The sequence below is a fragment of the Macrotis lagotis genome, chromosome 5 (assembly GCF_037893015.1).
Source record: "Macrotis lagotis isolate mMagLag1 chromosome 5, bilby.v1.9.chrom.fasta, whole genome shotgun sequence".
In the NCBI taxonomy this organism is placed as follows: domain Eukaryota; kingdom Metazoa; phylum Chordata; class Mammalia; order Peramelemorphia; family Peramelidae; genus Macrotis; species Macrotis lagotis.
Genome location: NC_133662.1, coordinates 120026084 through 120054037, shown reverse-complemented (window position 1 = coordinate 120054037; position 27954 = coordinate 120026084). Strand labels below are relative to the sequence as shown.

The 27954-nt window shown below is 34.5% G+C and overlaps 2 protein-coding genes across 4 annotated transcripts in view; one reads left to right on the top strand and one right to left on the bottom strand.

The window, feature by feature from the left end:
* NT5DC1 (5'-nucleotidase domain containing 1) overlaps positions 1 to 27954 on the bottom strand; it is a 236821-nt gene that overhangs the window by 166233 nt on the left and 42634 nt on the right. The gene's annotated exons all lie outside the window — the stretch shown is intronic.
* COL10A1 (collagen type X alpha 1 chain) overlaps positions 1 to 27954 on the top strand; it is a 44888-nt gene that overhangs the window by 7388 nt on the left and 9546 nt on the right. Inside the window, exons 1-2 of one of the 2 annotated variants that reach the window (XM_074187404.1) lie at positions 25225 to 25280; positions 25997 to 26162. In XM_074187404.1, the coding sequence (XP_074043505.1) occupies positions 26012 to 26162 (151 nt within the window). In that variant the 5' untranslated portion in view covers positions 25225 to 25280; positions 25997 to 26011. Of the gene's footprint in view, positions 1 to 25224; positions 25281 to 25996; positions 26163 to 27954 lie in introns of those variants that run through there. The other variant, XM_074187405.1, reaches the window with a different exon arrangement.

The window sequence follows — 27954 nt, the reverse complement described above, 5'->3', positions numbered from 1 at the left end:
ACAGCAAAAGCCAGTAGATTATTAAAATGCTACTCTTTGACCAAGGGGGGAAAGGGGAGTAACATCAATTAATATGAAGTTGCACAAGGAAGTCAACATGACATCATGGATAGAACTTGAGTTAGGAGACAGAGCTGATGGCAGGATTTGTGCTTCTCTGGACAAATCACTAACCTTTCAGGGGGTTGGACCACGCTAACAGTGCTCACTTATAGACGGGCTGAATTGAGGTGTGTGTGTTAAATGACTAAGAGATATTTAAAATCCAAGTAGAGAAAAAATCCAACTCAGTTTTTTTACCTCTTGCTTCCAGAGACTTATAGTGAGACTTTCTGGACCTAAATAAAGTATAAAATATGGTGACCATACTTAAAAGGTAGCAATGGAGAATCTGCTGGAAAAATCTGATCCCTCTGAGTTCCATTCTCAACTGAACAAGAGCCTTTTCTAAATCTTAAGCTGAATATACTACAGCTATTTAAAACGCACGATTAAAATTGAACTTACTCTTTCCCCCAAAACCTTCCCTTCTATTGAACTTTCCTGTTGTTCATCCTTCATTTTCCAAGAAGTCAAGTCAGCCTCACTCTTTCTTCCAGAGGCACTGAAGTCTAATGCAAGTCAAATTGATTAGTGTTGGCCCTGGATGCAGTGGTCGATCTTGGCATCTTCATGGCCATTGGAACACATTGTTCTCCTCTAACCATTCCATTGGGGAAAGTAAATACCTAATTTATTGATGATTTTGAAGCTGATGAGTTACCCTCAACTTGTTTTAGTTCATCTACAGGGTTACAGATGTGGCTGGTGCATGCTACAACTTTTGGAGCCACAAGTCAAAGTTAAGTTCCAGTTAGAAACCCAAGGTGGATGGACAGAACTGGAATTCAGGTTCTCTCTGAATACCCTGCAAGATAAGCTTCTCAGACTCCCACTTAGGTCCAAAACCTCAGTATTGTTCTGAAATCCTATATACCCACTCTACATATTCAATCAGTAGTCAAATCTTATCATCTCTACTTTTACAACATCTGGACAATAGGCTTCTACTTAGCCTCCCTGCTTCAAATTCCTCTGGACTCCAATCCATTCTCCACTCAGTTACCAAAAAGAGTTTCCTAAAGCATAGGTGTGACCATGTCATGCCTCCCAACAACTTCCCACCCCAAATCTACTCTAGTGGCTCTCTACAACTCCTAGGATCAAAATACAAAATGTCCTGCTTAGCAATTAAAATTCTTCACAATCTGGTTCTTTCCTACCTTTCCAAACCCCTTATAACTTTGTGTCCTTGAACTTGGTCTATGATCTGGCAATGTTGGCCTTCTTGCTTTTGCTTACAAAAGATACACCACCTCCCACGCCTTTTCACACCCTGTCCTTGGAATGCTCTCTTCTCACCCCTCAAGGCCAGTACCTTAACTCCAAGATTTCCTTCTATTTGCAATGTAAATATCTTGTATGTGAACAAGGCTGTTTGTCTATTGTCTCTCCTTTTAGATGGTGAGCTAAGCTCAATAAAAGACAACTTCTGGAGCATAGAAAATTCTTAATAAATGTGTTGTTATTGTTGTTGCTGTTGTCATTGATGTTGGAGAAAGCAGGACAAATGTTTATTTTGTCATAATAATAATAATGATAATTTTGCTATAAAGCTTTAAGGTTTGCAAAGAGCTGAACAATTAGTACCTCATATTACCTTCCTAACAACACTAGGAGATAGGTGCCCTGATTATCTCCACTTTAAATGAGAAAATTGAGGCAAAAAGAATTTAACAAGGCTAGTAAGTATCTGAAGCCAAATGGATTTGAACTCACATTTTCCTGGCTCCAGGTTTAGCCCTGTATCCAACAAACCACAGATTGTTGCCTTTTATAACTAAAGGCAGTTTGGTGACACAGGAGAGTGCAAAGCCTGGACTCAGGAAGACTCATCTAGGCTCAAGAAGTCCTGGCTGTGTGACCTTAGGCAAGTCACTCTAATCCTCTTTGTCTCAGTTTCTCAACTGGAGAAAGAAACCATAAGCCCCTCCAAGAAAACTCCAAATGTGCTCATGAAGAGTCAAACACAACTGAAAACCAAGTGAACAACAATAAAATGAATCCCTAAGCTTAGCAGGAACAGGATGTGGTTGAATAGTTTCACATACTTATATTCAGAAACAACATTTAGTTCCTAAATAATCTTTGAAGGAATTCCTCAGATATGTGTAGTCAAAGAGATACTGCATATTGACTTGGAAAAAACTAGAATGAGAATACTCGAATTCCCTACCCTACCTAGCTCTGCCACCAACTCTGCTACTGTGTGACCCTGGGAAAATTTTCAAAAACTATTCTTAATTCTCCAAATTGAGTCCAAGTTTCATTTTTACAAAAAATGATGTAAATGTAGTTGTAACCTACCTAATTGAATTAATATGAACTATTTTATGAAGTAATCTTGTATTTGTTTAAACTAGGACAATTTTATTATTGGTAAACATTTGGAACTTTTACAGCCAAAAGTTTTACTGCACACATTCACCATGACCTCTTTATTGGCATCACTTTACAAACATTCATCCAATAGACACTGGCAAAATTCTGCTAAGCATATTCTATAAACTCAATTGTCATTAGGAAACAGTGACTGTCATTGGTGTCTCTCTCTCTAGTAAGGCACTGCTTCTTAAAAGCTTCAAAAAATTAAGATTAACTCCAAGTTCCAGGATTAATTATAAGCATTGGGAAGATTTAGTTCCTGAACTGCTCTTAAGTATATAAGAAGAATAGTGATTATATTGACTTCTATTTCTACTTGGTAGAGTACCCTACAGAAAAAAGAATAAATTGAATGCAAATCTATAAGGCACAGGTCATTCAAAGCAAAGTCCAATAGTAACTTAAAATAATTCCATCTCTTTACACTGGTGGAGAGGGTTGAGCAAGGAAGTAATGCTTATTTTTTTTAAAAAATACACACTTCAGATCACAAACCTCCATAAATGAATACTTTATCAGTGTCTCAAATTTTTAATTTTCCATTTTTGGAAGGGCTACTAATGGCCATAACAAATGACCCCTCGCAGCAATGCATCATCCCTTCAAACCCAGAAATGAGGCAGTTACATGTTTATGAAACAGATTTTGAAGCTACTTTCTAACTCTTCTCTTTTATATAGTTTTTATTCTCTATTCTTCATTTAAAAAATGATGCACCAGAAGCAACAGGTCTCGTGAAGCCACCATATCACTCCAAGTAATGTAGTGGTATTATTTTTAAATAGTAATAATCAGTGCTATTTACTGAAAGATTCTTATATATTGGGAGGAAAATGAACTTTCAAATAATATTTTCAAAAGATATTTTCAGTGATGTGGCATCAATGACTCCAAGATACTATGACTTTATAAAGCTCCATCAGGCTCCATAGCCAAATAGCATCTGAAAGGAGAAAATATATCTGTTCACCAAGTAAAATAAAGTGGCAATGCTGTGAAAAGAGGTTACTACTGAGGAGCCTAGACTGAAGTGTGTTGTGTTTTTAAAATTAAAAACCCCATTTTTCCCTGATCCAAGAAGTTAGGATTCATTAATGAATCACAATTAGTTATGGGTTCACTATATTTTAAGCCAAGAGAGTGGAAAGGAGGGGAAACAATGGTTTTTCTTAGGTATAGTTTAGAAGTTAAAACATGAAATTTAACATTTAAAGGGCATGCCTACTCTGGGTATTTGCAATGCACTGCATTTTAATGATATCTGTGTTTTAATGAAATACTATAAATATAATTAATATTTGTGATATATATTTTAAACATAAGTATTCTAAAGATAACTTGACATGAGAAGATAGAATGCTGAATTTGGAGCCTTCTTTTTTGACATGTGTTAGTTAAAGTAAAGGCAAGTTACAATCGCTTTACATCTTGATATTCTCAACTATAAAAAGAATACAAAGATAGCTGTTATACCATGCTCATGGAGTTGTTGTGAGGCTCAAATGATCACGAATATAAAGTGTTTAACAAACTTTGAGACATCATATAAATATTAGTTATAGCAAAATAAGCATAAAGTTTTTTATTGTCTATAGCTTAACACAGAGCATGGCAAAAAAATAACAATTAATAACTGTATTGATTGATTGCCTATTTAGAACAAGATGCAGAAGAGTAGAAAGTCAAACTGAGGCAAACTATGAAAATTAAACTGCATAGATCAAAGCAAACTATTTTCCATTTTAAAAATTTGGTTTTATGCTTTATGATTTTATTTTGTCCTCTCATGATTTTTTTGTTCCTTTTTATTCTGATTCTTCTTTCACAACATGATTAATATGTTTAATATGTTTAACAGAGTTGTACATGTATATCTACATTAGATTGTTTGCTGTCTAGGATGGGGGGAGAAAAGAAAGGGAGGGAGAAAAAACATGAAAATCAAAATTTTACAAAAAAAATGAATGTTGAAAACTATCTTTGCATGTACTTGGAATAATAAACAAATTAAAAAACAACCACAACAACAAATAGACTGCATAGTACAAGGAGAACTGAGGAAGTGGGAACTAACCACTAGGGAGATCCGGAAAGGGAAGGGGGGGCAATTGATTAAAGAAATGAGTAAATTAGCAGATTGTATTCCATGCCCTATATGTAAAATGTTTGTACAAAGCTGTTCCCATGTTGCCTCCCCTATCAGACTGTGAGGTCCTGGGTTTTTGTTTGTTGTTTGTTTTGTCTTTCTTGGTATCACAAAAGCATCTCAGCCAGTCAATCAATAAGTTTCAATGCCCACTCTTTCAAACATTGTGCTGAGGCAAGAGACAGTTCCTTCTTCCAGGACTGAGAGGGTCCCGAAATTAACTTCAGAGGGTCTATGAAGGATGTTAATGGTTGAGAATAAAAGTAGGCTAATAAAGCTGGATAATATTGGTTACTAGCAAAGGAAAGAAGTGAGCTATGGGAAATGCCTTTGGGGTTTGGAAAGTCACCCCTGAAATAGAGACAGGTCCAAAATCAGACAAATGCCAAAATCTCAAACAATCTTTTTTTTTTTTTTTTAAAAGGAGGCATTTGCTAAAGATTATGTAAGAATGGTTTGGGAATTTTTATGCCAGAAAAAGTTCTAATTATCACTAAGCTAACTTATCTACTAGCAAAATATAAATCACAATCATAATCTGAAATTCTGCTCTTTGTGAACCTGATTACCTAAGTAAAGAAGCTTATATATACTTAAATATTAAACATGTCTATGCACTTTGGAAATAAATGCTTACTTCCTATTATACTGCAGAAATCTATACAAAGTCAACCCTGGACCCTATCAACCTGGGTATATCATTTGAAGCACATAATATTGCTACATGGATGACACTCACAAGATTGTTGCAAAGATTTTTCTATACCCTGAATTGCATTATAGGGAGATTCAGATCTTGAATATGAGGAACTTTTGAACTGAAGTACTTTAGCACATCTATTCATTCACCACAGTGATTTTCTAAGAATGCATGTCCAAAGATGTCACCCCTCTCCTCAACAAACTCCAGGGGATCCCTATACCCTCCAGGATCAAATATAAAATCCATTGTTTGGTGGTCATAGCCATTCATAATTTGGCCATCCCCTACTTTTCTACTTTTCTTATTTAATATCCCTCCCCCTAACTTGCTTTGATTAGTAACATAGACCTCCTTGCAGTTCCATCTCCTGGCTCCGGCATTTTCACCGACTGTCACCCATGCCTGAAATGCTTTCCATACTCAATCCGCCTACTGGACTTTCCTGACTTCCTACAAACCCCAGCTAAAATCCCAGTTTCTTCAGGAATCCTTTTCCAATTCCTTTGAATTCTAGTGCCTTCCTTCTGTTGATTATTTCTTATTTCTCCTGCTCATTGTTCATTTGTCCATAATTGATAGCATATTGTCTCCCCTGTTAGATTATGAGCTTGGTGAAGGCAAGTACCATCTTTTATCTTTCTTTGCATCCTCAGCTGGATGAGCATACTACAATCTAGACCCTGGGGCAGAGGGGTTCTCCTCAGTCTGAAATGGAGATCTTTCTCAAGACCTCATAGACTCCCCAAGTTCTTCCAAAGCAAAGCTCAGCATCTACCTCCTTTAGAGGTCTTCATTAATCTCCCAGGATTTAAAGCTCTCTCTTTCTAGAAATTTCTTTGACTTACTTTGTATTCATTCACCTGTGCATACACTTCATTTGTTATTTTCCCTCTGATTAGCAGAAAGGGTTGTTTCATTGTTTGTCTTTGCATCCTCACTACTTGGCACAATAGCAGTTTAATAAGCAGTTGTTGAATTGTACTGAGTCCAGTTTATCAAATCTAGTTTTGATCATAGTCCACCCATCCTCAGGTCTGAATAACTCACCTAATTGAAGGTCATTGAAGCTTGCTGATCTCTACCTCTTGGATAAATGGCTTAACCATCCATGATGTGCAGCATTGAGAAAGACCTGGATTCCATTTCACTTTGTTTCTAAGCCTCAGAAGTCATCTCATGTTGGACCTTTCCTCAGTGCCTGAGGTTTTCTCACATGGAACAGCATCCCTCCGACCCTATGTCTTTCTTCTTCTAATGGGGGGGGGGGCTTCATTTAAGGAGGTGAATGGGGGAGAAGCCAGCCTGCCTTCATTCTTTTCCTGGCCCAGCCTACTATCCAGACTTTCCTATAAAGCCTGATATGGAAGCCCTAGTCAGTTCCCATTTATATATAGTCATTTACTAATAGAATATAAGCTCCTTGAAAGCAGGATTTTTCTTTCTTTTTTGATCTTTTTTTAATCTCTGAAACAAGTTGCAATTCTTAAGAATCCTGGACCAGGAAAGAATGATAAAGGAATATTAGTAGCGAGCAACCTTTTAAGTAATGCTATCTAAACAGCTATTTTTTTCTATCTTAATTTACTATTCCTTGATAAATAGAAGCTAAAGTCAGTGTATGAATGAATTGTGCCACTAACTTATAGTTTATTTCTGATTTCCCCTTCCACCCCAACCTCTCTTACCTCTAGCCTTCTGGAAAATCAATAACATAACTCAAAGTCTACTCACTTGAATGGCTGTCCTTTGATTCACCTCTGTTACTAATTCTGGTGTTGCTATGTTCTTCACTACTAAAACAACGCTGTTTTGAATGCTGTATCTTAGAGTCAACTTATTTATCCCACTAAGAAGCCTCTGAAAGTGGCAGAGGTCTGTTAATTCTGGCAAAGTAATGTTTTATATGACTCTAGTCTAAAATACAAAGGTCAGTAAAGTCATTTTCTGGAAGAAGCATCTAGTTTTCTGCACGAATTTTCTCTTTTATAGAAAGAATACACATAGGTTAATTTAGAGGAATATAGAGATTATATATATAACCTATGTATATGAATATAGAGATTAATATAATTTCATGTGATTTTTCCCCTTAAGGAACAAATGGAAATAAATTAACTCTTTGCTTTGAATAATGGAGAATTTTCTTAATTTACAATTTTAGGAGGCCATTGGACAATTGTAAAATTGTTGATTTTGCTAAAAATGTTTTCTCCATTTTCAAACTCTCAACCAAAAGTGTAATTAAAACAAAATGTCCTGCCAGGCAAGATATATTTTCAGACCTTGTTTGGCCTGCCATTACCTGTGGTTATCCAGAGATTATTTATTTGTCATACACTGAAGGAACAAAAATGAAGGAAACATGGGAAGAAAGGTTAAAAAAAATCCAGTTTAGAGAAAAAAATCTCAACAGTAAAAAACAGAATAAAAAAAGTTTATTCAACAATATCTTATTCTATGTAATATATCAACAATTTTTTTCATATTTTGTAATGATATAAAATAAAGAGCTATATTCTTATGACAAAGCAGCCTCAAATAATTCTTATTATATTTGTTTCTTAGGTAGATGGTTTAAGGCTTTTTTTCTTTTTCATAAATGACCTTTATTTTAAATTAATAAGAGCTAACTATTAGGTTAAGAGAAACTCTTAAGAGAGAAATGAAAATATAAAATTGTTATTGAAGATGGATATTAAAAATGTTTCATGGGGCAGCTAGGTGGTGCAGTGGATAGAGCACCAGCACTGAAGTCAGGAGTATCTGAGTTCAAATCCAGATTCAGACACTCAATAATTGCCTAGCTGTGTGATCTTCCTTGCCTTAAATAAATAAAAAGTTTTAAAAAATGTTTCACTATTTCTTTTGCTTATAAGAAAAATTTAAATTACAAAAGTTATTGCAACTCATGAGGGCAATTTTTATTTATACAAATAAATAAGTGCTTCTCTTGCTATTTTTAATCTGTCTAAGACATTATGCACAAACTATGTAAGAAGTTTTCTATAATTCTATTCACTTCTATCAATTAGTGCTCTTACACATCTATAGTACAAGGACAAAGGATGTTCAATTATTCACTTACTGATGGCCTTTAGAGCACATAAGATTCTGCTTCAAGTAAAGATTAAATTTTATTAATTAGAGTTTTACAATTAAGTATAATATGTTATACTCAGATTATTTGAAAAGTAAATAGTCCTGTTTTGGTGTACAGCACAACAATAAAGAATAATATGATAATTGCTAACATAATGATATTTGCTAACATAACAGCTATTTGCTAACATTATGATAATTGCTAACATAATTAAGATTTCCAAAGTACTATATAGGCATATATGTTCATATATTTATATAGAAAGATGAATAACCTCACAACAACACTATGAAGTAGGTACTATTATTTTACAGATAAGGAAACTGAGGCCAAGAGAGGTTAAGTGATTTGCCTCTAGTCACAACTCCATTATCTACTATACAACTTAACTACTTGGCAACTTGCAAGGAACCAAAGTTCACTATTTCCTAGACTAGATAAAAATAAAATTATAAAGAATTATAAAGAATAAAAATAAAATTAAGAAAAACATAAATTATATCTTGTTTTACAATAACATATAACTGTGATACAACTAAATGACTAGTAGATAGAGTATGACCTGCAAGTCCGGAAGAATTGAAGTCATACCTCTGACATAAGCTAATTCTGTGACTGGGGGTGAGCCATTTACCCTCTCAATTCTTCACACAATTGTCAGAAACTACATGGCACAGGTATGTTGCTGATCTACATCAGTGATAGGAGTTTATACACCAGGAGTTCCTTACACTGATGCAATCAGTTTTAGACCAAATGAACATAATACATAGTAATAATCACAAAAATGTTAATAATTTGAAAAAGCATTTTCATCTTAACCCAATCTCCAACCTCCTAATGCCCAAGCAGAGAAAGAAAGAAAGAAAGAAAGAAATTTGATCCTTTAATGCTTTCTAGGTCTGAAAGGGGAAAGCCCAGAATATCTCTGGCTTTATACCAGTTGAGAAGTCTTCCCTTATCACAACACTGAGAGGAAAGATATAATCGACCCAGATTAGAGCTTCCTTTAATTCCTTTTTAGGGATTTCCCACATTTTATGTGAGAGTCATGGATAGCTGTCAACAGTTTAATCAAGGGAAATATAAAAATGAAAGAAAAAAATCCTCCAAATTAAAAAAAAAACTGCTTGCTTCCAAGTACACTTTGTTCATCTGCTGAACCTTCTCCATAGCAGAATTTGCACTATGCTTTTAACATGTCTTGAAGTTTTTCTATTCCCCAAACCTATCCCAAAGTTCCCAATAGGCAAAATAGAAAAGTAACAAGAACCCCTGGTAAAATTTATCAATTCAGCTTTAGAGCTCTGCCCTGGAGCTCAGGGAACTGACTGGTGAGAACAATCTCTTCTAACTATTTGGCCACAGACACTTACTTCACATAGCACTCATTCATCCACCGTCCCTAGTGCAGGCACCTCCCTCTGCCCTCTGTCTCCCTCTTGTAATCTAAGTCTACATTTAGAACTCTTTCTTAAAGGACATGACAACTGACTTTCCAATGCTTTCACTGACAAACCATCTGACTCCCAAGGAATAAACCCTTTTCTTCCTTTGTGCCCATCTCCCTCTATATGATGTCTGTCCCTTGGACAATCTAGGTTCCTTCAGAGTAGTGACTACTACACTGTATTTCTGAGCACACAGCGCAGTGGGTGTAGTAAAGTCTCTTCAATCAGTTCATTTCTTTCTAACTCATAATCACAGTGCAGGTTGTTAAAGGGAGGAAGCTGGGCCTAGAGGAAAGAGCCCCAGACAGTCAAATCTGTATCTTAGCCTGAAGGCCTGGCACATCCATGAGTATAACCTCAATCTCTAAGCCTCAGTTTCCATTTCTATAAAAATAAAGATTAAAAAAAGCAATCAACAATACTTTATTCTACAATGCACTGAGCACTATGCTAAGCACTACAGATACAACGGCAAAGGAAAAAATTTGTCACTCTCCAAGAGTATACATTCTACCAAAGAGAGAGAGAACATACATATAGAGAAGTAGGAACCAAATGATTTCTTTCAAAATAAATACAATACAATTAGATACAAAGTAATTAGGGAAGAAGGGTACTAGCAGTTGGTTAAAATGGATTTAAAAAAAGAATACATAAATATTTTATATTTATATACATACACATCTATATCTACATCTACTTCTGTAATGGTTATCTGGTGGTGATTTTGTTCCAAGAAACAAGTGTACAAGAAAGGAATGTACAAGAAAATATTTAAAAGTGTGTTTGTGGGGTGGCTAGGTGGTGTAGTGGATAAAGCACTGGCCCTGGAGTCAGGAGTACCTGGGTTCAAATCTGGTCTCAGACACTTAATAATTACCTAGCTGTGTGGCCTTGGGCAAGCCAATTTTACCCTTTTGCCTTGCAAAACCTTAAAAAAAGAAAGTGTGTTTGCTTGTTTCAGTAATGTTTGACTCTTCAAGACCTCATTTAGGGTTTTCTTGTTAAAGTTTCATGAGAATGATTTGTCATTTCCTTCTCCAGCTCATTTTACAGATTGAAAAACTGAGGCAAACAGGGTTGGGTCACTTTTCCAGAATTACACACCTATTAAATATTTGAGGTTACATTTGAACTCGGGTCTTCCTGACTCTAGCTAGACCCAGCACTCTAATATACTATGCCAAATGGTTGTTCATGTTTAAAAGTGTAAAGTGCTACAAACTGAACAAAAGACATGATTATCATAGTGTGAAGGGGAATCCTCTGAAGAAGGAGAATTGACCTTCACTTTAGAGTTAGCTGTGTACCTAGGCTCTAGGTTAGAAAATTTTCTTTAGTTCCAAAGATTTGGAACAGACTGATTATTCAATTCAGCCCTCATTTACTTTGAAATACCTTTCATGAGCATAATGTATAACAGTACAGTACGTAGTTATTGTAGAAGAATACAAAAGGTGAATAATATGTAGTTCCAGTTCTATAGAAATTTCCATTTTTAGAAATAAAGGGACATGTGAGTTGGACAACTTATTAAATATTTATCACCCACTTCAACCCTCATTTTATAAACAGTTAACCTGAGGTTAGAGAGGCCATGATCAAATAGCCACTTAGTGAGAAAGGTGAGACTAGAATATGGTCTTGTTCAAATCCTTTTCACTGATTAAATAGGTATTTAATATTCAAACAGTAGTATTCTTTAATTGAATCAATCAACAATTATTTAGATGCCTACCACATGCAAGGGTGTTGGTATGTTACAGAGAATGAAAAAAATCACTTTCCCTAAGGAATCTATAACTTAAATAAATATTTATGTATGCATCACAAACACATAAAGAACAGTTAAATGCTAGGCATTCTGGGAGGGAATTGTATGAGGGGGGTGGAGAGGATGAGTCAGAAGAGAGGTGGTTTGTGTGTGTGTGTGTGTGTGTGTGTGTGTGTGTGTGAATTTACCTAGTTTAAAAGCCATTTAGATTACCAATGGATATGAAAGAGGGTACTTAACACAGAATGTAATCAAACTAGTAGAGATTCTAAAAATGAATGACAGATATAAAAAACAAAAATAGAGAGGATGAATAAAATTTGGCAGAAGAAAAATAAAAGCAACTCTGAAAGCACATTAATTCTATTCAAGCTAAAGCAACTTGGAAGTCAGAAGATAAGGGAATAATGTATAGATCATAAGTCTCATAAAAATACAATAAATTAAATAAAAACAAAAATAAAAACCAAAAAACATTTAAATTTTATTTATTACTTCACATTACACAATATTTAAAACTTTGGAAGACATAACAGAAATAGAAAGCAGTCATTTACTTCAAAGAAATACAATATATTCAAGAATTTATGAGGTTGAAATATATAGGGAAGATTTGGGTTCCTTTAATTTTGTCACATATCAAGTTTACTGGGAGTTCAATTTATCTAAGTTATGTCACATCATACAACAAGAAATGCAAATTAACTTAAAATTTAGCACTCTCAGATTGACTTATTTTTCCTTGAAGCTAATTTAATATTATAGGATCTTGTGTCTTTTAAAAAAAATTGAGTCTTTTCTTTTCTCATCATATTCAGTTCTGAATCTCTTCCTGAAAACTCATACTGTCATATTTTATATTTTTTTACATTCACTGTGAATTTTTAAATTTCAAAAAATTGTAAAAGTCTTTTAAACCAAAAAAAGTGACCACATTTGACATTATTTACAATATTCTACACATATAACTCCCCTCTATTGCACTGAAGGGAAGTACATTTTCTCAGCTCTTCTCTAAGTCCAAGCTTTCCTTTTATCATTCTTTCCTTTGACATATGTGTTGTTTCCAAGGTTCTATCAGTTCACATACACCTTCATGTGCTTCCTTAAATTCTTGATATTTATTGTTTCTCATTGCTATCAAGTCATTTACTACTTAGTGTGTTTCCCAGTTTGTCAATTTGTCAATCATACACACACACACACACACACACACACACATTCTTCAGTAAATTTGCTGATGCATTTGGGACCTTTTTTTTCTGTTTTAGTTTATTGCCTAACAGGATGATCTTTGGAGATTTTAGTTACGGTTTTACCATGATTTCAAATTGCTTTCTAGAACAGTAAAATCAATGCTTATCTTCTCATAACCACTCCAACATTTATTATTTCCATCTTTTATCATATATCTTAGTTTGTTGTGTATGAAGTGAAAACCTTCAGGCTTTTTTATTTCTTTTCCACTTATTCTTAGTAACTGGGAACAATCTTCCTCTTCTGGAGAACTACTCTTACTCTAATATATTTATGCTTAATTCTTGCTTTATCTTGATTATCAGATCATTATCATTGATATTTTTTTCTCTCTTTAGGTTTTTTTTTTTTTGCAAGGCAAATGGGGTCAAGTGGCTTGCCCAAGGCCACACAGCTAGGTAATTATTACCTGTCTGAGACCAGATTTGAACCCAGGTACTCCTAACTCCAAGGCTGGTGCTTTATCCACTACGCCACCTGGCTGCCCCTATCATTGATATTTTAAACAGAATTCTTCCTCCAAATTTGGTTATTCTACTTATGCTAACTTCATTGATTTTATTGGGGCAAAAACTTTCCAATTTCATGTAATCCAAGTTATCTATTTTTTCTTTTGTGATCTTCTCCATCCTGACTAGTTAGAAATTCTCATGCTAGCTATATCTATGATGCTTCTATTTATTTCCCCTTTTTTCTTCCCCATTAAAAGATCTTTGTCTGGGGCAGCTAGGTAGTGCAATGGATAGAGCACCAACCCTGGAGACAGAAGGACCTGAGTTCAAATATGGCCTCAACACTAAATAATTACCTAGTTGTGTGACCTTAGGCAAGTCACTTAACCCCATTGCCTTGCAAAAACAAACCAAAAAAAAGGTCTAAGACAAAAATTCATTTAAAACTTACTGTGGCATGTTGTATATGAAATGGATATGAAAACAATTATATTTGGAGCTTATTTTACTGACAGTTTCTCTACCTAATTTATATCTGAAATCTATGAACAGTGGTACTTTTTCCTTCTAACTCTAAATGAAGCACTTTTCTACCACCTCAAAATGTTGACAACATGGGCAACAAGACTATTACAGACTGCCTATTCTGATAAGTTTTTAAACATATTATGTCAAACTATACAAGTCAATTTAAGATCTATATGTTAAAATAGACTGTTTTAATAGGGATTATAAGTAAGGCATGAGATTTGCTCTGCCAAAAGGCACATATGTAGATGAAAAGAACACAACAATCAATTTAAAGCAGGCTGAGAAAAAAAGCCATAGTTGAGTGAACCTGGTTTATTTCCCCTGAAATTACTTTATGACCTTAAGGATTAGACTTCTTGGAGGACTGACAATCATTCATTGCAGGCTCTCTTACTTTTCTCAAGTAAACTGCTACAGTTCATTCACTACCATACTGGAATATGCAATATTTCAATTCTTCATCATAAAGAAAATATGGAATACTTAAATAGATACAAATATTTGGGACCTAAAACTAGGGCTGTATTTTTAGATTAATATAGTAAACGAAAGGAAAAAAAGAACCATAAAAGTTTCAACAAACCAAGTATGTGCATGAGCCTTAGTGAATAAAGCTTGGTGTTCTTCAATATTATGCTTTAATGAATAAGGAGCAGAGATACTATTGCTGTCTTTGTTTCATGTTTACTAATCTAAAAGGGATCTAAATTACATAAAACCTCAGGAAATTCAAAGAGTCAAACGAAGCTTACCCTATACCATTTTTACTCTAGAGCAGCCTAGGTCATGTATTTGACTTCTTTGGAGTCTATACATTTCTATTCACATCTACATTTTTCATTTATAGGTCACAAAATATATCCAAAATGATAACAATGCTTTATTGTTCCTAGGACAACAAAATCCTTTACTATGCACAATTCAGTAGAATGGAATTTTTAATTGTCTTTGTCTAGGATGATTTGCTACTCTCTCATTTTTTTTAAGGGAAAAAACTAATCCCTTGATCACATCATATGACACAATAGAGGGAAAAGAAATATAATGCTAATACTAAGGAAAGGGAAAAAATGCATTCCATGGCTCACAAGATCAACCAATCAACTATTTTGTGCCAGGTCAAAGAGACCATGGTGGCAAATGGGCAATCAACATGTATACATAGAGACTATTCTAACTTCAATTTAGTCATATCTGACTCTTCATGACTTCATATGAAGTTTTCTTGGTTAAAAATAAGGGAGTGGTTTTCCCTTTCCATCTCCAGATCATTTTACAGATAAGGAACTGAGGCAAAAAGGGCTAAATCACCCAGCTAGTAAGTGACAAAAATAACCTCCATCTTCTGTCCCAATTTCAGAAACATCAAAAAATCCAATTAAGCCTCAGTCATTCTCACATCAATGTTTGAAGATTATAATAAAAATCTAATAATTACATAGCTAGCATTTCCACAGAACTTTAAGGTTCACAAAACATTTTAAAAAATATATCTTGGGGTGGCTAGGTGGTGCAGTGAATAGAGCACCGGCCTTGGAGTCAGGAGTACCTGGGTTCAAATCCAACCTCAGACACTTGATAATTACCTAGCCATGTGACCTTGGGCAAGCCACTTAACCCCATTGCCTTGAAAAATATAAAAAATATATAAATATACATATACATAATTTTATTCTCACAATAACCCTGGGATAACCATTTTTAAATGGGGAAACTGAGGAAGACAGGGATTGAGCAACTTGCCCAGGTACAAACAAGTAGCATTTGAGGTAGGATCAGAATTCTAATCTTGTTTACTCTAAACCCATCATTTTATCCACTGTGACTTAGGTGCCTAAAAAATTTTAAAGTATTAGCTCCCTCCATTGATATTCTAGTGGGGGCAAAGTAGCAGATAATGGTAAGCTTTGTTAGTGTGAATTAAGGAAAAATTTTTAATGATTTTGAAATACAAGGCATTTTGTTAAACAAGAAAAAGTAAAAAATAATAGTAGGATTTTCCAACCTTTTTTCATTTTCCTCGTATTTTATTTCTGCTCATTTATTTCTTCTTTAGCTAATATATATATATATATATATATATATATATATATATATATACGCATATATTTGTGTGTGTATGAAGATAAACTCTATTAACCAATGGGAGGTTAAGGTTCATGGGAAAAATCACAATAAAATATAGCTTCGCTATATAGACAAGAAGACTTTCTATTTCAGATACTGTACTTTTATAATTCTATTTTAATCAGTCTACCTGCCTACAATTGCAGTAAAATATACTACCCATGCAACTGTATAGAAATTTTAAAAAGCAAACCTCAGAAGTTTTTCATGACATGTGCAAATTGACCTTTTTAGGTTATTTATTGTCTAAATCTATGACATGCTAACTGAATAATCTATAAAGATCAAATATATGTAAGTCAGCTATGACAAATCATTAACTAAGCCAAAGACAAATCTCACAGTTAGTAAACCAAAGATAAACATAACATTAGAGGACTCATCTATTTTGATTTGAGTTTCCATGGGAGGTAGAGAGCATCTAAAGTAAGATACTTAGCACAGTGATTGAATATAATAGGTGTTTAATAAATGTTTACTGACTGACTAACCACAAATGTTCTTTGAAAAGGAAAATATTCCAGCAAAAACATTTCAAAATAGATTATAATGCTAAATTTAAAATATTTTAAGTTTCACCAAAAAAAAAAGTCCAATTTCTGTTGCCAATACAATCACTGGATTATTTGATACCATTCACAACCCTAGAGAGTGCAAGTCATTTTTCCTTTTGAAGACAGCGATGAACTAGAGACAGGGATTAATCATCAACTCAAAGTTAAGTTGATTTGAGATGTTAAAAGTATGACAGAATATCATTCTAGCCAACTGTTTATCTAGCTGTTCCTTAAATTCTGAATCCCATTACCCTGCTTTCATGCTTCTGCACTGGTAGTCATCTCCTGGCAGGCACTCCCTCCTCATTTCTACTGCTTCAAATTTTTATATTTCTTCATGGCTCAGCCTCAGGAACCACCTCACAAAGGCTGCCCCGGTCATGCAAGTTGTCAAGTTGTTAGTGTTCTCGGGTTCTCGGGTTCTCGGGTTCTCTCTCTCTCTCTCTCTCTCTCTCTCTCTCTCTCTCTCTCATATTTACTCAATTATGTACATGTGCAAATCAGAATTCATTATCTTTCCCTCAAATTCCTTCCTCTCTTCTAAACTTTGCTCCTACTCTCAAGGTAGTACCATTCTGTCAGTCTCCATCTCTGTCAGAGAAAAATGACAGTCCCACAAAATTTGAGATGATTTGTAAATAGTTCAACCATAAACTGGAAACTTAAATATTACTAAAGAAGAAAAAGTTAAGGAACTAGTTAATTGAAGAAGGAAGCTAAAAACCTGTGCTATCCAACTTTGAAGTAATTTTCCAACTAACAAAAAATTCCCTACAATTTCCTATAGGATCATCTAGCTCCAGTCCTAAGAAAGCATGCCAATCAAAATGGTAATTATTTCACTGCATTGTCAATGCCTCATTTACTCTCTAAATAGTCAAGTGCCATTGCCCCCTTTCTCTGTGGTTTGTTATACATTTCCTAGACATATTTTTCAGAGGACAACTTACTAATGATCATTTTACGGATAAGAAAGCTAAAGCCCAGGAGATTAGGGGACTTGCCCAAAGTCTCACAGTTAGTAAGTATCACAGGTGGGATATGAATGACTTGTCCATGATAACAGGGTAGAAGGCAGAATTTGAATCCAGGTCCAACATCCATTTATGAGACCTGGCTTAGTTCTAACTCAGAACCCACCCACCCATTCACACTCTCAATCCTTTGACAGAACTTAAAATATAAGTAGGAATTGGTATTTGACATTCACTCAGAAAAAAAGATGTGATGTACGTCACTGAGAAGCCTGTGGGTGGCCAAGTCCTTTGGCCATAATCTCAGTCATACCGAACTCAGAGATTTTTTATTTTGACCTTATCCAAGAAATTCCATTTCAACCATGGTAAGCACCTAATGCTAACACAATTGGAGGGTGGGATGGGGAAAAGTCCGTGAAACAATAAACTCTTTAAACATTTTCCTTTAAATAAATGGAATATAAACTAGAATGGAAAGTCCTGATTTGACCTTATGAAAAACTGTTCCTTATTTCTTTGGCCTAGTCTTGAAACAAATCCTAAGTTTCAGGTGTTTTTATAAGCACCTGTTTTTACACATAAATTTCTTCTTTCTGACTCACAGCAGGTAGTTAACCACTAGCCAAATTAAACTATTTATTGAAATAGTTCATTTTTAGACTCCAGAGTCTACACTAACACCTATGAATGTTCTTTTAATTTATTTTAGGCCTGTGGTATAAGGAGGAGTGTGCTCAGGCTAAGCAGTGGTGAAAGTTGTGAGCATATTAGTATCATTACTAAGTTTCTGGGCAATTTTTCAACTATTAGTGGGATAAAAGGTTAGGGAAATAGTAAGGTATTTAATTCCATTTTAAAAATAGGAATAGTTGAATCAATTTCTTTCAACAAACATTTATTAAGTATTTAGTATTTGCAAAGGAGTATTCTAAGCCTTCAATGATAAAAAGATATAGGACCTCTTTCCAACCTTCCTCCCCTAGAGCTAAGTCAAGTCTCATAAATGGATGTTGGACCTGGATTCAAATTCTACCTTCAACCCTATTATCATGGACAAGTCATTCAAATTCCCTCCTGTGATGCTTACTAACTGTGAGACTTTGAGCAATTCCCCTAACCTCCTGGGCTTTAGCTTCCTCATCTGTAAAATGATCATTAGACAAGTTGGCCTCTGAGAAACATGTCTAGAAAATGTATACATACATAACCACATTTGTATATTCTATATTCATATAGCTAAGAATCTAGAAACCTGGAAATGACCTAGTCCAAGTTCCTGAATTTACAAATGAGGGAAGTGAGTCACAATTACTTCTCCAAGGTCCCAGGAAATTAGAACTAGAATTTGAACCTAGCTTCTCTGACTCCAAATCCAGTGATCTTTTCCATTAGGCCACATTGGACTAGGACCCAGGCTCTCAACTATCGGTTCTGAACTCTTCCATTACACCACATGGCCTCTGGCATTCATTCATCTCACTGATGTATGTGTAGGTACCAAGCTAGGGGCTAGGGATACAAATCCCTCTGAGATTCTGTCTTCAAAGCACTTTCATTCTATTGTGGAGGATACCAACAGGTCAAAGATAAGTAAATTTTGGATATATGTGTATAAAATAAACAAACATGACTGAGGAACACAGCACAAATGATCAAGAATCAGGACAGGTTTTGGGAAAGGAGTCTTAACCTCTAAGTCTCAATTTACTCATTTATAAATAGGACTAAAAAATCAGGAATACTTATTTCACAGCATTTTTGTGAAGATTAAATTTGAAAAAACGTAAAAAGTATTTTGCAAATCAGTGCTATCTAAATGTCAACTATGCTTATGGTTATTATTACAATAGAAAGCATAAGTGCATAAGTAATACACAAATCAGGGCAGCTAGGTGGCTAGTGGAGAGAGCATCAGCCCTGAAGTCAGGAGGATCTGAGTTCAAATTTGGTCCCAGACACTTAATAATTGCCTAGCCATGTGACCTTGGGCAAAGTCACTTAATCCCATTGCCTTAAATAAATTAAAAAGAAACAGAAAAAGAAAAAAAAAATAAATACACAAAATAAATTTTATGAGTTATTTCAGTTTTTGGTAGTCATCCCTTTAGAGATCAAAAACAAAGCTATCTTAAACACTGGAAAAGAGTAATCATAGAATAACCATAGTTTACTCTTCTAAAATTCAAGGAATTAAACTAAATGATCTCTCTGAATTCCCTTTCAGCTCTTGTGAGTCTATGAAATACTATAATTATATGATTATTCTTTATCAGGAATTTTTAGGTGGTAATGTAATGCTCCTTAAGGTAGTAAGGAATACGTGGGGTAAAAATGTTAAAAGGAAAAGTAATACTAGCTGGTTTTTAGATTTGTGAAAACACTATTCATATTCAAAGAAATGAAAAACACTCAGGTTACAGAGCTTAGACCACTCTGTTTTAAGTCGAATGAAGTTTCAGGCTAAAGCCACAGGCTAGTCACTTCAAACAACTGCAAAAAAACATCCTGAACAAAAATAGTTTTAAACATACAATTGGGTGAGGCACAAATTCTGATGCTACAATGTATTTTGGTCAAGACAGGACCTCTTAAGTGACTAACAAAGCAAATAGTTGCCAGGTCCTTATGCTGAAATATAGTATTTGCATAAAGGGTTGAACATCCAGGATTTAACCAAAAAAAAAAGACACCAGAATGAAAGTGTTAAAAGGCTGAGACTGGCATCTAAAGAATGACAAATACCCACCAATGTTGACAGGGTTATAAAAAAAAGTAATCCACTTATAAATCCCCACATTTGTGTAGTCTACATTCATATTGCTAAGAATCTGGAAACCTGGAAATGACCTAGACCAGGTTCCTGAATTTACAAATGAGGGAAATGAGACACAAGAAAGTTAATGACTTCTCCCAAGGTCCCAGGAGATAATAGAACTGGAATTTGGACCCATGTTCTCTGACTCCAAATCCGGTGATCTTTTCCATTAAGCCACACTGGACTAGGACCCAGACTCTCAACTTTCAGTTCTGCACTCTTTCCATTACACTACATGGCCTTTGGCACCCATCACATCTCACTGAACTACTAAAATGACCTCCTACTACAAAGTCTCAAAATTCTAGTCTCTTCCCTATCCAATTCAATCTCCACTCAAATTTTGTCAAAACAGTTTTCCTAGGGTAAGTCTGATTAAGTTGTCAGCTTGTCTAAATACAGTAGGTGGCTCCCCTCAGCCTGGCTTTGAAGGTCTTCTTTTTCTACCTACCTACCTAGCCTTCAAGCATAATTCTCCTTAATGAAGTCTATGTTCCAAACTTAACATTCCAGCTCTTGCCGAATCATACAGTAATTCTTCCAAGAAACTCTATTTCAGCCTAAGTAAGCCCCTGATGTTAGCACAATGGGGTGGGGGTTTTGTGTGAGCAAACTATCCCTTCAAAACCAGAATGCACTCCCTCTCCATCTGTCTCTTTGATGATCTTACTTCTGAGTTCAGGTAAGGAGCTGCTACTTTCATGAGGTTATCCCTAATCTCACCAGGAGTTAGTGAAGGGCCTCTTTATCCTCAATCTTTCTTGTGCTATATTGGAGCACATGTTCTGGATTTACTCTCCCAACCCCAATTTACCAAAGGCTTAGGTACCCAGAGCTTCGCTATTACACCCCCCCACCAGGGTTGAGGATAGCTCTGAGAGGTGGTGTGGGGGATAGGGGAGATGTCTTTGTAATACCACAGCTCAAGAGCTCTCCACCAGAATATCCCCCCCACCCAGTGATTATCAGTTGTTATCAATTAATCAGCCAAATTTAGCTATTTAAAAACAGGTTTTTAGTGAAGACCTACGATGATATAGTTTGTTCAAAACCACTTCCTCCCTCTTCTACTCACCAACAAAGTTTGTGTACATACAGAATTAAGGGAAAAGCTGGCTCAAGTTTGGAGCACATTAATCAATTAACAAGTCTTTATTAAACATCTTCTATATGCAGGTTATTGTGCTAAATGCTAGGGAGATGTCACTAAGACATCTGGAATTCTGGAAGTCCTTTTCTCCCCTTTGTGAGCTAGTCGGGAAATTCTTCTTCACTATGCTTTCTGCCCGGTCCCTTACAAAGCCCTGAATCTGCCTTTCCTCATCATCTCCAGACTATTTTCAGCTACCTATGCAGGCACTGATGCCAGGGACTGATGTCCTGAGGACACTTTAAGAAAAGGAGAGCAAGGGTACCCAGTAAACACTTAATAAACAACTGTCGATTTGACATTTCCATCACGAAGTGGCTGAATGCTCAAAGTACTGACTCCAAACTAGCTCCCTGCTTTTGGACAAGCTCTTCACAGCATGCCAAGTACCTCAACCAATCCAAACAGATTTCTTATTGCATCAAGTTGAAATGATCTGAATGAACTCAGAGGGAGGTCTGGGTATCCCTCAATTCTCATGTCTGACTGGTTGATTTCATTGAGATGTGTTCTCACCTGTCAAAGGTCTAGTCATTTATTTTTGGAGGGGTGAGGTAAATTCACAGATTGATTAATCTCTACCCTGACATTATATTTATTAGTGAAAGGGAAATGTAACAAGACCAGGATTCAAGACCCATCTCTAGCACATGCTCACTGTGCAACCCTAGGCAGTTCCCATAACATTTTAGTCTCGAGGCAATGCTTTAAGACTATAAATGACAGAAAATGGCAAACTATATTAGTGGAAGGAGTTGTCTAATTTGGGAGTTCTTAGAACTATTCACAGATTAGGTTCAGTCCCTATCTCTGTCTGTACCTGCCATCCTCCCTGTACTCCTCAAAATGCAAAAAGTTTCAAGTTTCAAAGTTTCCTTTGTGTCTTTTTATCTCCTTGCTAGCAGAGTAAATTGCACATAGCAGGAACTTAATAAACATGTGTTGAATTAAATTGAATGGGTCATAATGTCAATGAGCATTGCAACAGTGATTGACCATGGAAAATACAACTTCCCTGGGCTGGATATAAGGAGATCAAAAATGATAGCTAAAGTCTGCAACATCTGTGGTGTGGTGAGCTCAAGTGTGGCAACCAGAGCACAGGGGAGAAGAACTGCTGTCATGTCATCCTGAAAGTGGTTCAAACAGGGTGCCCTGGTGGTGGGCTGTCGGGAAACAGAAGAAGTAGACAAAACAGCCTAGAGCTGAGATTCTAAATAAAGGACAGCCACAAGTCTGACAGTCAGAATCACAAGTAGGGATCAACTTAGCAAATTCCTGAGCATTCATCCAAACATCCTTTTAAATTCATTGGTAATAGCCATTGTCCATTATGCCATTTCTTAACATAAAGATTAGCAGTATGTGAATGTATATGCACTCACATGCAGAGTATGTATATGCTTGTATGCATACACACACACACACACACACACACACACACACACACACACATTCTCAGTGACCATAGTTCAAATTCTAGTATCTAAATACCCTCCCTGATCTCACCCTACTCTCCTCACCCAACCTCCTTACCCACTCTACTCCAATACAAAGCATGTCCTGGGCCAGGTTTCTCTGATTGCTGTTCATTGGTCATTACCATGCTCATGTCCAGATATAAAGTTTTCTTTGTGCTATATCTATCCTTTTCTGCAACCTCACACACATGCTTTCCTCTCTAATGATATAAATCCTAATTAGTCTTTAATTTATTGGTTAAGTCCTATCTCACCCAGGGCCACTTTCACCTCATCATTATCTAGGCTTTTGGAGCACTCATCTAACACTTCATTATATAATTAATTTATTGTTTCTTTGGATTATCTGCTGGACCTGGCACACAGGATCCATGGCTTCTATATATTTTGTGTCACTTTCTGAAGACTTAAACAGTGATATGCACTTAATAAAAATTTGGTGAGTAAATGAACTGAAATCTTGATGATTAACCCAATTAGATTAAATTATTGAGCCTAGGTATACATACACATGTAACTATTTATAGATGTTTTGCCATTAGAACTATAAAAAGAATGAAAGATGGGAATTAACAAGATAGAAAAAGTCATTATTTTTACTGAGGTAATATGAGTTCCTTAGACTAAGTTTTCATTAAATAACACACATACATACAGAAATAGCATGCTTTTTAATACCTGTGTTTTCCTTTTTAAAAAAATACTGCACACCTGTAGTCGTGGTTAAACTTTTAATATAAGTGACCAGAATTTCAAACATAGGTGCTAAAAATGTTCATTCCAATTACTGGTCAGTCTTGGATTGAGACTTTATTTCACTATGCAGAAAAACAGAAATAATATACCTGTGCCTCTTGGTGGAATCCTATCCTTTCTGGCACAATCCATCCATAAGGAACATTCTACGTATTTTATTTTCAAAGTGTCTTTTGATTCAAATTCATGAAATAAAATATTATCTAAGTTTCAAACTGTAGGCTTAATGTCTTTAATAACTTATTCATGATATCAGTACTTAGCACAGTGACTGGCACATTTAAAGTAAGCAGGTAATAAATACTTGTTGACTGATATCTGAACTGTTTCAACATTGATACACATTATATTGAAGATACATTACTGTAATCTGTATTTGTGTTTTATTTTCATCCATGTAGAAGTTATTTTTATGCTTTTCAAGATCTGTAAAAGTATTTCAATGTCTTAAAAAAAGGAAAGCAACAGATTTCAAAGAAAAATGTTCATTCTGTGTGTGTGTGTGTGTGTGTGTGTGTGTGTGTGTGTGTGTGTGTGTTGTCTTTCTTTCTGGAGTCAAAATAAAAATACAAAAATAATCACAGTTAGATAATATTAACAATATATTTATTGCAAGGGCTTTTCTATAGGCATCTACACTGCAATAATATATGTAATATGCATAACAATATATAATGCATAAGTATATACATATATAATATGTATAATATAAAATGTAAAATAAACTGATGAATACAATATATCAGGGCAAAGGGAGAAGCTAACATAGTACAGTATATATGTATATACAAATATGTGAGTAAACAAAAATTTATACTATAATAAATGCATGTCCCTGTTTCTAATGAATATGATTTATCCAAGGTACAAAATTATTAGTAAGGAAAATACTATCAATTTTTAATTTCCCTTTTTTTACCAAATACTAAATTATCTACCAAAATTGACAAGAAACCCATTTGTCCCTATATGCATCCTTTCTTTGAATCAAGAAAAAAATTGACAACTATTTACTATAGTCTCATTGAAAAAAAAAATCTTTGAAATTTTTGGAAGCTATACTGAGTGTCATATGGAAAATGAATAGAACTATATGGTTTATAGCATTTTTCTCAAAATTGGACATCAACATTTAGATGAGTGATCATCTAAATAGAACAATAATTTCATTTAATGTAAAAGACACATTACTTTCATAACTTGCAGCCTTAAACATCTAAACAAAGATGTCATGTAATATAACCAAAACTACATACATAAGTCAGTCTTTTTTTCCAATAAAGAAAACATAAGGAAAAGAGACAGTACATGATTTGGTATGTCTGCCCAAATATAACTTTCCACCATAATTAGTGCTTACTACCTCTTTGGGAGGGGCTTATCCCACGTGTCACTTCATGTAACAAGTGAACAAACAGTATAAATACACCAGGGTGATTTTTTGAAAGGACAACTTCTGCACTTCTCACTGGAGTGGAGGTACACATTGAGGAAATCTACTAAGAATCCTGACATTCTGGTAGGTCTACTATTTAACTAATATTCATCTAGCATACATTGTAACTTACAAAGCATAAACTTTTAACAACTGCTACTTACTCTATACAGATAAAGATCAAATTGTCTTGCCTCTAAAACTTAACTCTAAAGATTCTACTAGTCTGTCTAAATCGAAATGATGTTGACATGATTGTTGGAGCTACTTAGTTTTACTGCTGATTTAGTTTTACTTTGAAACTTCTGCTACTGACTCCTTTTAAAAGAGAATGAAATGTTTAATAGACCTATCATGAGTTTATCATTTAATATCTCTGAAAGTTATGTATTCAATGGAAATGTCAGATAAAAAACAAAATTTTCAACAATTCATTCATCTTTATGAAGATGATATTCTTCAAAATAGGATTGGAACTGGCCTTGTAATTCTATTGGTATACAAGCATACCTAGGTAGGTTGTGGGCCACTTATAAGTAAATATAGTCTAGTGAGCTGCCTAGACAATTGAGAGTGTTTCAAAATCCACCAAAGAAATAGGCTTAGAAAACAAAGAAACATGAATTGTCATTCATTTAAGAAGCACAGTCAACAGAATGACTAAATAGGAAAGTAACCTTGAATGTACTGAAAATTCATTTGTGAAATACCCAAAAAAGGTGTCATGGTCAAGATAACAAAACATATTTGTGCATGTGTATTTTACATGAGTTATAAAATCATTCTTTTCTTTTTTGCAGAATTAGTCTGGGAATATGCTGTTACAAATAACCTTTTTGCTGCTAATCTCTAACTTTGCTCATGGTGGATTTTATACTGAACGATTCCAGTCCCCTACGGGAATAAAGGGACCACCACCCAATTCAAAGGCACAGTTTTTCATTCCTTATACCATAAAAAGTAAAGGTAAGTAAAAATACCTTTTTGAGTTTTACTGAGCAGTTGTTACTATTGTATGATAATTATGATAATTTTCTTCCTTTCTTGTAATTTCTACCTAAGAGCTATTAATCCTAAAATTGGTATCAATTGTTTTCAATTTCCTAAATGAGTGCAGATTGTTACAGTCATTTGTGAAAAAATAAAGTTTACAGAATAGTCCTAACAAACCTCAGGTATATAGTGAAAATACCATAAAAATGTTATAAAACACTCAATATTTCTGAATTCTGCTGTTTGGATATACTTTTCCAAATGATGCTGTGGCAAAAATAAGAAAGCCTGTTTTTAAAAAAATTAATTATCCATAAGAAATCATTATCTTTAACCAAAATTAATCACTCAACTTTTAAATATGAAAACAATTAAACAAAAGTTTTATTCCTAAACAATTTCTCCACTAATTTCACCTATTCATCAACAAACTTTTATTAAATCCTTTTTTGTGTCAAGCATTGTACTAGAAGCTAGGATATTAAAATAAAAACAAGACAAATACAACTTCTAAATTTGCTGAAAAGCAGTTAACAACTGAATATGTAACTTAATTTTAGCAAGAAAGACATAAACTATTTTAGGGAAAGGATTTAATAAGCAGAGTAAGCAACATGAAACATTGGGCATTCATTCAATAAGATTAATAGTCTACAAAATTATTTAATTCTGATAACATATATATATGTATATATGCTATAACTCACATTCACTAAGCTTCTAACAAATTTTCAGGTGCTTTCTATCCTTTCATCAAATACCAGCAAATTTAACATTTTGTTTTGCCATATGTGGTATTAGAATGCCATCTCAAGTAAAATGTCAACCAATAACACATAAAATGTCAACACAATCACAAATGAAAAATATATTGAAATATTTAATATATATGTGCAATTTAATATAAAAGTATAAAATGATATATTAAATTAATATGGAACAAAAATTATCTAGTCATTTTGATTCAACAATATGTATTCTTACTCATTCAATACCATTAAAAATACCTATTAGAAAATGTTCAAACTGAATACTTAGTATAGAGTAAGACAGACCTTCCCCTCCTCCCCCCCAATAAAATGAACCAATTTTTTCCTTATTTAACAATTTTTATTTGTCAAACCCCAAATTTTGCCTATTTGTTATGACTGTTCTTTCTACTACATGATGCTGCTTCTCATTCAATTGCGAGTAATTTTTTCAAACACATTATAATCCACATACATAAAGAGAATTTGTTTTCAAGAAATCCAAATGAATTTGGGTTTCTTTCTCTTCCATAATGAAAGCTTGCATCTTTGTGAGATAAATTAATTTAATAAGCCCCTTAATAAGATTTTAGGGGCTTACTAAAAGATGAGTATTTGTCACTTTCACCAATAAATACACCCTCAAAATTCATTTAGTAATAAGTTCTTTTTCTCCTTCCATTACTGACATTTGCTGAACATTTGGGGGGGAAAAGGAAAACTAGAATTTTCTTTAAAAATACTAAATCTTTTCTAATGTCTCGGACGTGGGTGGTATTACAGGATAAAGACAGCAATAGGACTGACCAATTAAAACAAAGAGAGGAAACCTCTAGATAGAAAACTCTACCTAATGAAAGTCAGCATTTAATCTAGTCTTAAAAAGTCACCTGGAGTATTGAGAGATTAAGTAACTTTGCTCAGGGTCACACAGTCTATTTTAGAGGAGCAATCGGAGCTAAGGCCTTCCTGACTTTAATGACTGATTTTTATCCACTATAGCAAAATACTTAGTA